A 16,443-nucleotide genomic window follows, 5' to 3' on the forward strand; every position below is an offset into this window, starting at 1 on the left:
TGACGCCTAGACGAATCTTTCCAGCGTTATGAGTCCATGAATTGACAATCGTGCTGCTCCAGTAGACATTTGCTAATGATGGATTAATTAGGCTTAATAGATTCGTCTCACCGTTTAGCTTCCACTTATGTAATGGGTTTTGTAAATAGTCTACGCTTAATACTCCTAATTAGTATCTAAATATTCGATGTGACACATGTTAAAAATAACCAAAGGGAACCGAAAGCACCCTAAACGGTAGGATATATATCGACATGCATGGGTGTAGACGTGGAGTTGATCATCGAGTGCGACACGTGTCAGGTTCTGACTGGGAACGAGGTAGACGTGGTCATGAGCCGGGCCAAAAGGAAGCTGCCAAATTGCATTTGTCGCGTCATGGAGCCCGGTCTGAACAGGACTTCGGTCATGTTTAGGCCTTGTTTAGTTGGCCAATTTGGGAGGTGCCAAATTACTGTTACAGCACTGTAGCACACTGTAGCGTTTCGTTTGTATTTGTGAATTATTGTCCAAATATTGACTAATTAGGCTCAAAAGATTCGTCTCGTAAAGTACAACAAAACTATCCTAGTCTGCAGCTGCATCAGGCAGTAGTCAGTTCCATGGAGAAGTGGAAGAGATTCCAGCGTGCTGTCTTGCCGGTCCTAGGTCAGGGCTGTCTGTCTCCGAAGTCTACCCAGAGTCTCGCTTGCCGCTCGTGACCACTTGACCGGCATGAATCCAGCGTCAACGGTTGACTAGTTTTCTATTTAGAGAGTTCCATTAGTTTTTTTTTTACTTTTAGTCTTGTTTAGTTCCCTCCAAAATCCCAACTTTGACACTATGCAAAAAGAAGATTCCCTATCACATCAAATTTGCGGTACATGTATGAAGTACTAAATGTAGATGAAATCAAAAACTAATTGCACAGTTTTGTTGTACTTTGCGAGATGAATCTTTTAAGTCTAATTAGTCAATGTTTGGATAATAATTCACAAATACAAACGAAATACTACAGTTGCGCATTTATAGCAAAATGTCAATTTTGCCACTCCCAAATTAGGAACTAAACAAGGCCCTAGTTGTACTCTGGCCCTAGTTGTACTCTGGTCGTATGGTAAAAAATAACGGTGCCAGCAGCTTCTGTCGATCATATCCCAGGAGAGAGGCGAGAGGGGATATCGGAGCGTGCCGATGGCCTGCACGCACGGACGCAAGCATTCATGCGATTATCTCCAAGTGCTGCTATAAGTACATTTTTTGTTCACTTTTTTGGGTCATTCTTTTCTTGAGCTCGTTAAAAGAGTTGACTAGGACTTATAAAACTGGGCACCCCAGGGAAAAAGTGACTGGTTTTATTGTTGTTTTCAGCCGGTTTTTGCATGGCAGTTATTGGTTTTATTTTTTGAAGGAGGCAACTACATGGAGACTAGGGATGGATTAGGATGGATTCGGATCGGATACGCATGGAATCGAATTCGGATGTCACTATTTACCACATTTTAATTTGAATACGAATACGAATATATCAAATACGAATACAAAACGAATAGTTTGAATTCGGATTCGCTCGACTTATAACATATCATCATAACAAGAATTAATTTTGCTTTATCGATGGTTTTATAATTGATCAAAAATCATGTTACAAGTATGGAAGTAAATTATGAGCATAATACATAATAGATATCTTATTGAAAATAACACATTTCCTAATAAATAATTAAATATATCACAATAAATATAAAAATAAGTATATCCATAAATATATATAATTTAATAATAAAATAAGTTCATTAAAAGATTTAAATATGATTTACTTATATAACAAATAATATAATGTATTTAAAATTAATATGATCAGTCATATTAAAATTAGTTAAACTTTATCATTATTTATATCACTAGTAATATTAGGTTAACATAATTAGTCATTTGTCATATAGATAATTTTATAATAGTTTAAATGGTGTAAGTAATTATTTTATTAGCAATATTAAAATTAACATCATTTGTAATTAGTATTTAGTAATATAAATAAGTTTTAGATGGCTTCATTGGATACATTATTCTTTGCGGATACGGATAATGTCGGATATTTCACATTTTCGTCGAATATGAATCTAGAACCGGATAGAAAAAAATACTGGAAATCGAATACGAATATCCATATTGGTGTTTTTAGCGGATACGAATTCGGATAAGTCGGATTTCTAGACATCGAATTCCATCCCTAACAGAGAGCCCTCTCCGTTTAGCGGCTCTCCGTTTAGCGCCAAGTAGAGAGCCCTTTCTACTTACCATATTTAGCAAATATGCATGCACCGAAACGGAAAGTAATGCCCCCGCGTGCCTTCTGAGGCTCGCCGCTAGCAGCTTCGCGCCTCCGCGTGCGCGCACCCTGTGCGGAGCAGCTCGCTGACTAGCACGCCGCAAAAACGAACACGGCGCAAAAAAAACTGCGATGGGCAAAACTTAACCCGCATCCTAGACAAGGAAAAAACGCACTAGACAAGCTAGCTGCAGGGCCAAGGGCCTTCCTTCCACTCTTGCAACGATGATGCCGCACCAAGCCATGAATCATGATGACTCGCGAGGGAAACAAAAACGGAAGAAAGAAGGAAGCAACAGAATGGACATCGACATGGAGATTGAAGCATCGTCCGCCATGGGTGGACATGCAGGTCCAGCACTACTAAAAAAATGGGCATTCGTCTCAAGGCTTAGTACTAGTTGCATTTTGATCCGATACTAATGTGAGCATTAGTACCGGACATAATGGCTAGTACCCTAGGAGGCTTCCGTGGAGCCCTTTAGTATTGGTTGGGGTACCAATCGGTACTAAAGGTTCACATTTGTATCGGTTGGGGCCCCCAACTGATACAATGCGCCACCCACCCATTAGTACCGGGTTGGGGCCCCAACCGGGGGGAGGCGCCTCTCACCCGCATCGCGCCCCTCACCCACACCGCCTCTCGTCCACCAGAATGGGATGGGGAATGAGGAGACAAGAGGATCTCTCTCCACATAGCGACTCACCCGCTAGATGCTGACCACTAGCCACTCGTGGAATTAAGGGGGTGTTTGGAGGCCAAGACTAAAGTTTAGTCCCGTCACATCGGATGTTTGCCCACTAATTAGAAGTATTAAACATAGTCTCTACAGTTAAAAAAATCAAAGAGGTGACATTTTTACGGTCCCGTGAGCCTCGCCCCGTGGCCCTCGCTCCGGTTGATTCTACCGTCGGATCGCTCCATCAGCCTCCGCTCTCTTCTCTGCCCTCCGTTCCTACCGTCGGATCGCTCCATTAGCCTCCGCTCTCTTCTCTGCCCTCCGTTTTTTGTATCCCTCCATCGTCCTCCACCCTCCCCCGTTCTTCTTTTCTCGAGCCGCCGCGGCCTCACTGAGATAACTTGACACAAAGCAATGCATGGTGCTAAGTATCTTAACTGACGCCTTATTGGCCTGCAAAGAACTGCCTCTCATTGATGTCGTGTAGGTGTAACCCTCAAAAGGTACTATTTTTTTCATATGCAGTCTTCACAAGAGCAGGTTGGTGAACTGTATTTTCTAAACTGGTTTCATTAGAGTATTCAGAGCCAATCATTTTTTTTTTGAAGAATTCAAATCAGCCACTCAGAAAGTTGTTGACAACTTACATGCATGTCTATTTCCTTACTTTCTGTTGTTCTGCTGTTATGGAGGAGTTTTGGCCACAATGACAGATCACATGCATGCCTATTTCCTTACTGTTGCTATGGTCGAAGTTTTACTATTAGGGCACAATGGTCAACTAACAGTACAATAGTATTTAGAAGAGCGACTGTATATGAATCAATAGTATGCATCATAGAAGAGCAACTGTATACATGAATTTTAGGTTGTTACCATGATCGCTAAAATTTATGTATTTGGAAAATTGTAGTATTCCAAAGAAATATTAATACAATAATTAAGTACATGAATTAACTATTTTCATTTGATATATTGCTTTGGTGAATGCGATGTGTATTGCATTATGAATTTTTCACTGCCGTAGCAACGCACGGGCACGATTCTAGTTTAATGACAAAATTAATTGCATAAACGAGGGCTAATTCGCGTGATGAATCTATTAAGCCTACTTACTACATAATTAGCACATGTTTACTATAGCATCACATGGTTAATCATGAACTAATTAGGCCTAATAGATAAGTCTAGCGAATTATCCCTCATTTATGCAATTAGTATTATCATTTAGATACGTCTAGCGAATTATCCCTCATTTATGCAATTAGTATTATCATTAGACTATATTCTTCTAATTAGTGTGCAAACGTCTAATGTGATAACCGGAGAGGCGGTGCGCTCATTGGATTTCAGGAGAACGGAGATTCGGAGGGGTCTCGAGATAGGCTTAAATGGAGAGCCCTCTCAGGATGGATTATACGTTTTTTGAATGGGATTCAGTTGTTTTTGTTTTACCTAAAAACGGAGATGTATTATTTGACATTTGTGTGGGCCTCAGAACACTTGGGCCTGCGTTCGTTCGTTTTTTGGGGTCAGGCAGGCCCAAGAGTCCGGACGGCCAGCCCAATTCTCCGAGTCCATCAAGAAGAAAGAGGAGGAAGGATCCCCCTCCCCGCAACCAGATCGAGGAGACGAGGAAGCAAAGCAGCAACCGCACCCAAACCCTAGCCGACGCGCCCCCTCCTCGACCTGATTCTTCCGGCGTGCTGGTGCCATGGCGCTGCGCTTTCTGTCCAGCGATGTTCGGGTAGATCTGGATCTCCGTGATTCGCCGCCGGCGGACTCTCCGCCTCCCACCTCTCAGGTACGTAGTTTCGCTCTCGTTTTATCGAGCTACCGACCTACGATGCCTGCGATTCGCTGTCCGACTACCTAGTTCGGAGTTCTTACAAGATTCATCGTCTATCACCGAACCAGTAGACCCTGATCAAGCTATTTTTATACTAAAAAAATATATGATGTGCCATGATTTTTTTTTTGCCGACAAAGACAAGGCTTTGATGCAATTACCTAGTCCAGACCCTTATCAGCAGATTGATTCTGTAATTTGACCCAACAATGGTGCATACTGCCACTTAAATTGCAGAGGAGGCCTATCTTGGGGGGAAGAGGAGTATTCCATTCTTCCATTTTATATTTTCCTCTACCATTTTCTACGGTCGTTAATATATAAGTTTGGCCACTACTGTATAGCTTTCATACTAATACATGGTCTAAATTATACTGTTATTAAAGCAATTCCAAAAACAACTGTAGTAATTTAAATTTCATATAGTCAATCTTTACAGCTTTAGACATACGAGTGGTCAAACCTTTGAAAGTTTGATTGTATATGGATTCTAACAGGACTATAAATATATTCTTAGCCAATTGAGCCATGCTCTCTTGTTAGCATCCACTAACATGCGTGAATAGCTGTTTTAACTCATGTATTACTATCTCAGCTACAGTTCTCTAATTAATCCTACCAGGGTGGATCCAGCAATGGAGCTAAGGCTGGTGTTGCCAGGAAGATGAAGGAGGTTGATCACTTGTTGGCAAAATTAGAAAAAGAGGGAGTGGAGATAGATGGCAAGATAGCTAGCGTTATTGATGATGGGATTGCTAGAATTAAAGCTGAAGCCGCGAGGTAATTGGAGGTGCTACAAAGTATTTGTTTTTACTCAAATGAAACTATTCTAACATTCATGCAATATGCACATCCTTTTGATAGGGAGAACATCAATGAGCAAGAAGGGATTGGGAAGGTATTACTGCTCGCTATTGCATCTGTTGCTCTTGGTTTCATCATGGGAGTGGACTGGTTTGAAGATGCTATCCTTGAGGAACTTGCCAAGAGCAGACGTTCTTAGTTAAATAGCCTAAGGCTTGCCTGTGCACTCTGTTTATGGTATGTAAAACCAGGTTGGGTAATCGTGGTAGAGCACTGTTGGCTAATTATGGTATGCAAAACCTATTTATGTTGTCTAATAAATTTCATGCTATACTGTGGTTTTTGGCATGTATAATGTAACTCTTACTTGGTAACACTATGTCACTGTTCTAAGCTGTGTGGAGCACCTGCAGTACTGCAGGTTGATTAGTGTTTGGTAATTGAATCTGGTGTGTGCGGTGATTGTCTATGGATGCTTCGTTGTGATAATTTATGGAATAATTTATGATATGGCACTTAATCGAATGGTGATTTAGGATTTGTGGCTTCACTTGAATAAATTGTTTATTACAGAAATCATGCATTGTCACTTTGTTGTCATATATTGGAACTCCAATAACCGGCATTGGCCCCTAGGCTCTTTTCTTTAGTTGGTCTTCATTTTCAGCTTCTGTTACTCTTTGGTTTGTCAGCTGAACCTGCAAAGGAGCGATTCAGATGTTGTCAAAATGAAAGGTAAGAGACAGAATGGTGTAGCTGACCTGATTGATGAGTTTGACAGATTTTGAGGCGTGTTAAAAAAAAAGACTATTTTTTTGGAGGCCATATCATCAGCATATTGAAGTTATAATGAGGGACATTCATATGTCCGAAAATAGATTGCTCCATATCACTAAATATTTAGCCCTATTTATCGCGTTGCTGTTTCTACTGTCCAGCATCATATTTTGAGACAACCACAGTACTTCTGAAGTTCTCGAGGTGAACATTGAGGCATGTATTATGAATGAGGGATTACATCTGGTGGTTGGGGCTACAGTCTGCAGCTGCCTTTTTTTCCTTTTCTGTTGAACTGAAGGCATCAGTTGAGGAGGCTACACATCAATCTGGGGTTGGGAGTTGGGAATTTGGAAAATCTCATAATTGAATCTGATGCCCAGATGGTCTGGTCGTCCAAGCATTTCAGCGAAAAGATCACAAAGCAGATGCAACCACAGGTAATGCCAGCATGCATGTTCCATGTTCCTGCTCTATTTCATAGTGCAACAGCATGTGTAATATGGCTGTGCATGAGCTAGCCAAGATCAGGTTAGTAATTGGGATAGTTGTGCACCAGCAGCAGCTGACCTGAATCTTTCAAATATAGCGACGTGCACTGTAAGTCTGTAAGGCTACTTGACTCCACATAGCTGAGTGATCCACTCTATGTAGGAGCTTCCTGTTATTGCAGGTGTCTTTGACTCTACATATGTTTTATCTGCTTAGAAGCTTTTGTGTGGCCTGGACATTGGTTACAGGAGTATTTTAACCCTGTACCAGGGAAACTGATAGGATTGATTCGTTTGGGAAAAGAATAAAAGCTTCTAGGGTGGCGATTGCACCCTACTGCAGGAATTTTCACAATATATTTTTTATCAAATGAGATGAAAATTGGATCATTTTATCCAAACAAGACTATGCTTAGGATCTTGCTCCTTCAGAGTAATATTCAAATATGACAAACTGTTCCTTTATGTGATTAATCACAAAAAGTCACATACAGAAGCGCAGGTTGAATATAAAAAACACATGATATTAGGAGTTGGATAGTTGTATCTATGAATAAATCGACTGTTAGCCCGTTGCAGGCTTGCAGCTATGTTCCCATCCGGCACGAGCTAGAGCGGTGAATGTGTACCTTTTGGTATGAATAACTAGCTTATACTCATACATGCCATCTCACCTGTGTTTGTTTGATTCTTGGGTGGATGCAGCAATGGCCAATAGAGCCAAGGAATCTCAAAGATTGGCGGCAAACGGGTGCGGAGAAGGGATAGATCAGGTCGAAGCTAGAGTTCAAGCTGTGAGGTAAAGGCACTATCACTTGTCCTATATTTGGATAACAGAGCTGTGTTCGAATGACCAAAAGACCTAAGAGATCTTTCTTTTAGAACTTGTCCTTATTCGACTGAACTCAAAAAATGCTGATTCTTTGTCTTTATATAGTGGGGCCATGAGACACCAGAAGCTCCAGAGGCGGTGTTGATGGCGTCTGCTCTATTGCTGGTATTGGCCTTGGACTACTTGCTATTGCAGATGATGTTTGTGAGAACAATGAGATCATTGACCATGTACCCTGGGGTTGTTAGCGTTGGTCTGGCTATGGCAATGTGTTAACACAAGTGCTTTCAGTTTATGGCAAGTAAAACTAAGTCTTTGATAACAGCTTGTCAGTGTTTATCTATTAATATTTATGTTGGTTGATGTGGATTCGGTTTGCATGGTATAAGACCTGTGTTATGATTGTTATAACCGCTCTGTTTGTGGAAATGTGTTATGTATAAGACCTGCACACCAGTTGTAACACCTCGGTCGCTGTATGTTACTTAATTCGAGACCTGTTTATGCCAGCTAATGTGAAATTAGCTATTGCCATACCGTGCTGTGGTTTTGGTGGCACTCCGGGCGGGGCATGCACTATGTTGTAAGCTCGTGCCTACTAAAGACATTTAATTACTTGCTAAATCTTATCATTTATGCTGGTTTATGTCAAAAGTAGTCAAATGATCCTATTTACAACTCCATTGACACGATCTTGTGGAAAACTGATTTTTATTATTTGTTTGAATTGTATCATTCTTCATGATTTGATAAGAATAGTTACAGAATTGAACGGGCACATCATATCACTTAAAGCCTTTCGATTAAAAAACATAATAACATATGATGAGGGAATCAAGTGATGGAAAAAAAGTTATCAACATCATGTGATCATGTCTCTACAATGCAGCAATCTCAGCAATGGATCTACAATGACTTCTGTAGCAGATAGGTGAATTCAGATTTACTTTCAAGATTTTTTTAGTGTCTTGGTTGAAATATACTTTCTCGGGTTTACCTTATTCTAAATACATGAATATACACGCTTAAAGGATAACAAATATAATAGTAGTCATTTTACTTTATTTAATAACTAGTTAATTGAATTAACATCGTTGGTCAAATATGAGAAAAAGTCAACGGCAACAAAGATTCACGGACGTAGCGTTAGTCTTATTACAGAGTTTTGACATTGAGGCGAACCATTAGGTTTCTCAGAAATTTCTTTTCAGTAACCATGATCTTGTTGCGATAAACTCTACCGACTAGCACATTGAACAAAAGGTGTTCACAAACAATTTCCAGTACCAGTAGAAAAGTTGCACGTCTCAAGGATCTGGCGCAGCTCGTGGGTAAAAATAATTCACGATGGCAGAGTGTAGATTCAACAACATTTAAGTGGCAACTCGAGACCTCAAAACCTCTTCTTATTAATATATGCCGGCAACGATCCGGGTCTTAAAAAAAACAGAGACCTCAAACATGTGTTGGATGACAGATTGACAGAAGATCCTAAAGAAGTTGTAAAAAATACAGCAGAGACTCATACAAACTTCCATGTGTACTTCGTAGTAGTAGCATAGTAGATTGTTCTTATCGCTGCATACGGTTCTGCTGTGAGAAGATAAATGCAGAGTGCAATACATGAAGAGAAACAGTTACCAAAAAAATTTATATGGTGGAAATAAAGCACATTTCTTTCTGGATCAAAACAAAGCCAATTCATTATTTCATATATGGGCTGATTGCACGACACAAATACATATCATAGTCGGGTTCAGTTCCGATACACAAGCAAACAATTACAAATCAACGTTGCTTGCCTAATATAATGAAAATGGGCAAACACCACAACACATGCCCGGAAGCAATATCCTTTTGCAGTTACATCCCTACCAAATGATGCCCAAAATTTGGTGCAAATGCAGCCAATGTAGTTCAAAATATAAGGAAAATCGATGGGCTCCTACTGTCATCACAGAGAAGGCCATACTATGGCAAAGGTCAACACAACAAGTATAAGCAGCAGAAATATAAGAGCCCACAGACACAGAACTTGTTTCTCTGATGCATCTTCTTCCATCTTACCACTGGGTTTCTAGGCTCAGTGGCGTGCCAAATAACACCTTTAACTGCTTCTGACATCAAGATCCTGATTTCTTCACCATTCAGATATGTGGCCGCCAACTTCCTGACCATCATGTCAAACCAAATCTTGAATGCAATGTAAAGGCTGAATCCGAGCACGAACACGGTAACCAGTCCCTGTACAAATGCCCATCTCAGCGACATCGGCTCCCTGTTGAACGAACAAGAGTAAGCAGACTGCGAGACAATCAAATAGCAAAGAGGCGCGCGTGCTTGCTGCTATGAGCTCGCCGCGAGGGACGAGGCGTAGGCGGTGCGCTCGCGACTCGCCCCCGCGCGTCCATGGCCGGGAGCCCGGTACGCGCAGCGGCTCGTGGGCTCGCCGCGCCTTCCTGGCTTGCCATGCCCGCAGCCAGGCTCGGCGGTCCTGCGCGTGCGCGCCCGTGCTCGTGGGCTCGTGGCGCCGCGAGTCGAGACGGCGTGGGAGCTCAAGGCGGACAGTGCGCTTCGGGCGTGCCGCGTCCGCGTGCGGGTGTCCGTGCCGCCGGCGCTGAGGGCCCGGCGTCGTGCGCGCGCTCGGGACGCCCACGGAGAGGGCGGCGGCGGCGCTTGAACCGCGCGTGTGCGTCTGCGTCTGCGTGTTCGTACCCGAAGCGGCACGCTCGCGCGCACGGCGGTGCACGGCTGCGGCGGCGAGGCGTGCTCTGCAAAGGAAAAGGCGCAGCCGGCGGCGAAGGTCCGAACAGAAGGGCGCTAGCCGCAGATACATACCAGCACGCCTGGTCAGCGGGGTGACCTCCTCCTCCGCTGGCGGCTGCTGCAGCGTCCGTGCCCTTGTTGAAGTTGCAGGCTTTCCCGGCTCCGGCTCCTTCCGTGTCGCCGCCGGCTCCCACGTCGCCGGCTGGCGCACCTTCCGTGCCCTTGCCGTTATTCAAGGCGTAGTCTTTCTTGGCGTTGCTGTGGTCGCCGCCGTCTCCATGGCCGTCGCCGCCGGCTCCAGCACCGCCGTCTCCATGGTCGTCGTCACCGGCTCCAGCACCGCCCTCTCCCACGCCGCGGTCTCCATCGCCCTCGCCGTCGGCTCGCCGGGCGAGGCAGAGCACGGCGGCGCCGCCGTAGGAAGGAAAAGGGGAGTTCTTGAACGCCGGCGCCGCCGGGCGACGGAGCGCAGTGTACATGGCCGCCCCCGCGAGCCGGGCGCTTCCTCCTCCGTTCTCGCCGTCTCCGCGGCCTCCTCCGGCGAATCGAGCTCCCGCCGCAGCGAAAGGGAGCGACGGCCTCAAGGCGACCGTGCACGTGCGCGCCGGCGCGGCGCCAGCCAGAACCACCATGATGTGGGCGCGCGCAGACGCCTTGCCGGCGCTGGTGATCGACGGAGGGGGAAGTCCCATGGCTGCGGCGGCGGCGGACGGGCCTGGATCGGAGCGCGCTAGGGTTTGGGGGCGGCGGAGTTGGAGCAAGTGGGGAGGTGATGGGCGCCTGGGCGAGGAGAAGAGAAGTGGGTGGTAAAGCAACAGGGAGAAAGAGGAGGGGCGGAGGACGGGAGGACTCGTGCTCTCGGTCTCAGATACGGGATACCCTCCCCTCTATCTCTCTGTCTGTACGGTGCGTACAGCGTACGTAGAGCAGCTCGCTCCTTTTCCAGTCGCCCGGGTTCGTATGAGCCGCACATGCAACTGCCAACCATTGAGTTTTGGTGAGTCTAATGCTACAACGTTGCTAGAATGATACTTTCATACGTCGTTTTGATTTTTATAGATTCATAGATTTTACTATACATCTAATCTAAAAAATTAAAATGACTTATAATTTGAAATAGAGGAAGTATAATTTATTTGGTTTATATCTTGTGTTTCGCAAATACGAAAGATACATCATAGTCATAGAATTCGGGATCGATGCCTCGTCCCATAACTCGGAGTCATCATCCCGATTCAAGGTCAGGTCGAATGGGGTCGACATCTCATTCAAGGTTGGTCGCGTCCCGATTCTGAGGATCAAAATATGTTGCTGCCTGCTGGTGCTGAGGATTAGTAGGGGTTAAAGGCCTGTTTGGTTCCACCCCCTAAAATCTTTAGCTCCTAAAAAGTGACTAAAGAACCAAACACATTGACTAAAACTGACTAAAAAATTTTAGGAGGCTTCAATTCCTTTAGGAGCTCCGCCCCTCCTAAAACAGACTAAACCCCATCCTGGACCTCCACTGCCCCCGCACCCACATCCCGTCGCACGCTTCCCCGCGCCATACCCTTTCTCCCCCAACCTGTTCACCCCCAACCCCGCCGCTCCCACTCGTGCCGCCAGACCCGTGCCTGCCGCCGCCTCCCACCCGGCTCCCTCCGCCATGGCCCCCCACAACCGCCACCACCCTCCTGCCCGGCCGCGTGATGGAAGTGCTCGTTTCCCCTTCCCACGTCGGTGGCTGCGCCCTCTCACCGGCAGCCACGCCCTCCTACGCCAGCCGCGGCTCGCTCCCCTCCCTGACGCCGCCCGCCGCCCACTGGTACCGGCCGCTGGCACCGCCCTTTTCCCCGCTGGATCCGTCTCCCGCACCCTGCCCGCCCACGCCTCCGACCTCGCCTCGTCGGATCCGCCAGCCCCAAACCGGTCCGCCGCTCCTTCGCACTGGACCTGGAGATGGTGGTGGCGCTTCTCGCCTCCATGTACCCTCCGTCTTCCCCGCCGCCATGGGGCCCGAGTCAGCACCGCTACTCTGTCCTCCTCCCGCCGTTCCCCATCCTCGACCAGGCCGCATTCCTCCTCCGCATCCTCCTCCGCAACCTGCCACCGCCGATGCCAATGCCGATGCCGATGAGCCCATCCCCACCAAGAGCTGCCCGTCGCCGGCCACCGTGAGCAGCGTCTTTAGCGAGTTTTGCAGGCGACCCAACGCCGTCCCCCGTGCTCAGCAAGGCTGTCGGTTTTGTTTTTTGCTAGAGGATTGGGATTGTGTGATGGAAGATGGTAGATGTTGGTGTAGCCTTGCGTTCTAGGAGATGCTGCGCCTTTCGGTGATTTGGACTGCTCCCACGATGTGGTGCTTCTTTGCTCGATGGCAGTAGCGCCAGGGGCAACTGGTGGGGAGAGCAGCATGATAATCTTGTCACAATATTTATTGTCTTTAGTCACTTTTAGTCACTGGAACCAGATAGTCTTTTAGGAGCTGATTAAAGGCTGACTAAAACTTTTAGGAGCTAAAATTTTAGCAGCCTGAAACCAAACAGACCCTAAGTTTGGGTGTGAGGTCGTATAGATTAACTTTCCTTATTAGTAGCACGTGTGAATAGGATTTTGTCTTTACTTCGTGTCATCCTACCGGAGGCAGTGAATTGGGGTCGGATTCCACATAGTGATTTCACTATTTATAGTTAAAAGGGGATATATCCTTTTCACACCGTACTTTTACAAAGCCTAGCTCTAAATCCTCGATCTTGTTTCTCAACCAATTGACCTGGGAACTCCGTGACTACAAGATACTCCCTCCGTTCTACGCCGTTGACTTTTTACTCTAACTTTGATCACCAATATCTATTGAACGAGTTAGTTAACTAAAGTAAAATGTGTATCATTATATCTATTATCAAATGTACTTTAGATTTAACTTGTAGGTTTAACCGAGGGAGTACCTTATTTCACTGATTTCATGAGACAGTGCAAGCTATCCGGCTCGATTGGTTTTATATATGTTTCCATCGCATTGAAACGGCAAAGGCTCCCAGTTAGTGCTGACATATGGCAAGCGATCATTGAGCCAATTGCAGCGAGTGCAAATCCGAGTCGGAGTCCGAGTTGCCAAAAAAAAAAAGAATCAAACCAGGAGGCAGCAGGTGTGTGCCTGTGTTGCCTATTGCGAGGGGTATTATTGAACGACGAAGGGATCTAATTAAGGACCTGTTTGATTTGGGGTGATTAAACTTTAGGGATCTAAATTTTAGTCACCTTTAGTCCCTAAAATACCAAACATGGTGACTAAAAGGTTTAGTTCCTAAAATTTAGTCCTTTAGTCCCAAAGAGTGGCTAAAGAGGACTAAAGGACTTTGTTCAACTGCTTTAATGATCTTTAGTCACTAGAACTAAATAGGGACGATTAAAGTTTAATCCAGTATCCGGAAGCGACTAAACTTTAATTTAGGGACTAAAGGACTAAATAGGACCTAAACGCACAACATCTGGTGTCAAGGAGATGTTTAGTCATGCAGCAAGCTAACTTGTGCGTTTAACATGGCATGTTTTTTTGCTAGGGTCATAGGGTGGCAGCTACACGTAGCTCACTACATGCATGGCGACGAAGAGGCAGAAGATCCCAGCAAAGCACGCGCGTCCTCCTTGTATGGTGTTGCAAGTGCAAGTAACGGTCGCTCTCAAAAATGCATTGGCAAGATCTTTTATGTCAATAAAGCACGTAATTAACCACTAGATGCGTGCAAAACGATCACCAGAAAATCCTAAACAAGGGCCAATAATGCACTTTTGTGGACCTTCGTGTCGGGGCAAGGCGATGGGAACTTTCAGCGTGCTCGTGTTGTGCTACTTGTGGTCGTTGGCTGCAACCGCAGAAGCAAACAAGCTAACGCTACAGCACCTGTTGCTTGCTCTTGCTGGCTGCTGCAGCTCAGGCTAGCAGCAGGTAGCATAACCGAGCAGTTCCTTTATAACTCTGTCAACGTTACGCAATATTATTTTTAAGACAAGTCCCTACGATATCTATGATTTATAAATTATATGAAATATAAAAATAACATTATTACGACAACCAAACCCACACGACAAACTCAACTACACGGTGGCCGCTGCAACAAAGAAATTATTAAACCGCTCGGAATCCAGAGCCACTCGCACAAAAACAACAACTGATGGATACACTAGATTTTCGTGAGTGTTTTGGGCTCTCACGAAATTTCCGGATTAATTCTGGTAGTCATAAGTGCGCACTAGATTGCTAACAACCATCCGTTAGTCTCACACGGTGTTAGCTTTTAGTTTGAATCATAGGTAAGCCTTCCTTAAGTGTAATTTGGCTTGGATTAGAATGTTGCAATTGAATACCAAATGCTCATCCGCTGCCCGCGTAAGGTTCGTATCTGTCCCCCAACCGTACCACCTCCGGCCGGCGGACAATTCTGTCGTCGCCCTCACCCTTCTACCTCACCGACCGTTGCTGCCGGCCTAAGCTACCCTCCTGCGCCCCGTCGTGTGCCGTCCCTCTCTTGCCGCCTTGCGGCCTCGCCATGCATCGCTATGCCATGTGACACGTGTTATGCATCAATTGACTTCACGGTAAATAAGTTGGTACTAGACGTAGCCCTGCTAGTGGGGCGGGTTGATACGGGTATTTTGGGGCGGGTCCACGCGTGGGTTTTGTTAGGATGGGTAGGAATGGGTACCAGAGGTTAATGGGTTGGGGCGGGTTGGGTGTACTGAAATGCGGGTCGGGGGCGGGTTGGCCTCCCACATCATGCGGCCAGCACCCCGCACGCGAGTCGCCGAGTCGCGAGCCGCCCCACCCTGCGTCCCTGCCGATTGCCCTCTCTGGATACGCCACCGAGTCCGTGGATCCGCCGCTCTTCCATCTACCGCCGAGTCCGGAGCCCCTTGTGCCTTTGCTCCGGCGACGCCGCCGGTGCCAGCACCGTCTGCCGCAACCCCCGCTCCCGCCGCTCTCCTCCAACAACGGCGGCAGATCTAGGTACTCTTCTTGCACCTCCCACCTTCCATCCCCTCCAGATTACCCCTCCCCTTCTTCTCCTCATCAACTCATCCCGATCTGCAGGGGCGGTACCGAGGAGACGGAGCTGTCGGCCTTCAACCCTTCTTCTTGCTTGATCTGCAGGGAGGCGCTAGATCCAGGCCCCTCGCGCCGTCCTCCTCCCATTAGCAGGCTAGGCTAAATCGCCAGCCATAGTACCCACACACAGGTGCGCTATCTTTGTCCAGCAAAGAACCTCTGCACGAGCGCCATGATTGGGAGGAATGCATAGTTAACCGACCAAATTGATTCTTCCATTTTGATTATTGTTAGTTAGTTCACGACCTGGGTCAGTTTGACAGTTTTATGAAGGGTTACAAACATCTATTGTACAGGGAAAATTAGGCAGTACAATTTTTTCACAACTTTATGTGTTTGACTAGTAAAAAGGGGAAATGCTCTGCATCCAATTGCTCTGCATCCAAAGGGGAAATGGTTTATACGACTCTATTGTACCGGTATAACAAAGTGATTTTTAACTCTTTGATTAACAAATAAGCAACGACCAATGATGTCAGTATGTATAGCAATAAAGAAAAGGTCTAGGACAAAAGTTTATTGGTTCGTCTAAGCTTCTCTGCTACTCTACCTTTATTTTCACACCATGAATGAGCCCAGCTAGTGCTACAGAAACTACATGGAGGGCCTTTGGTGCTTCTCTGCTAGTGCTACTAGTTAAGCTGAAACCTTGTCAGTTTGTTAAATAGAGAGCGTTGCTTCTACTTTGTGCTATTATCAGTTCATCTGTTTCATTACGAAATCTTGTCAGTTTGTTAATTTGGCAGATGTCACTCTACTTTTACACAACGTTGCTTCTACTTTATACTTTATATTTTTTGAAACAGATGTCTTCTCATCGGTTAGAGGCCTCTGGTACTAGTGAGAG

At 45.7% G+C, this 16,443-nt stretch overlaps 2 protein-coding genes and 1 long non-coding RNA gene across 3 annotated transcripts; 2 read left to right on the forward strand and 1 right to left on the reverse strand.

Annotated features, from left to right (window-relative positions):
* The first annotated feature begins 4,572 nt into the window (after positions 1-4,572).
* LOC101762764 lies at positions 4,573-6,152 on the forward strand. Its single transcript, XM_004955412.2, has 3 exons — positions 4,573-4,795; positions 5,463-5,620; positions 5,705-6,152. Exons 1-3 carry the CDS (start codon positions 4,706-4,708, stop codon positions 5,841-5,843), a joined length of 387 nt encoding a protein of 128 aa, XP_004955469.1. The 5' UTR covers positions 4,573-4,705; the 3' UTR covers positions 5,844-6,152.
* A 716-nt stretch (positions 6,153-6,868) lies between these two features.
* Positions 6,869-8,115, forward strand: LOC111256225. Its single transcript, XR_002676231.1, has 2 exons — positions 6,869-7,711; positions 7,850-8,115. It is a non-coding gene; the product is annotated as an uncharacterized LOC111256225 (long non-coding RNA).
* A 1,330-nt stretch (positions 8,116-9,445) lies between these two features.
* On the reverse strand, positions 9,446-11,295 carry LOC101763172 (glycine, alanine and asparagine-rich protein-like). The gene is made up of 2 exons (XM_004955413.3): positions 10,583-11,295; positions 9,446-10,022 (listed from the first exon to the last, which is right to left on the reverse strand). Exons 1-2 carry the CDS (start codon positions 11,200-11,202, stop codon positions 9,728-9,730), a joined length of 915 nt encoding a protein of 304 aa, XP_004955470.2. The 5' UTR covers positions 11,203-11,295; the 3' UTR covers positions 9,446-9,727.
* Between the last annotated feature and the right edge of the window lie 5,148 nt (positions 11,296-16,443).

This window comes from Setaria italica, chromosome II, assembly GCF_000263155.2.
Source record: "Setaria italica strain Yugu1 chromosome II, Setaria_italica_v2.0, whole genome shotgun sequence".
Classification (NCBI taxonomy): Eukaryota; Viridiplantae; Streptophyta; class Magnoliopsida; order Poales; family Poaceae; genus Setaria; species Setaria italica.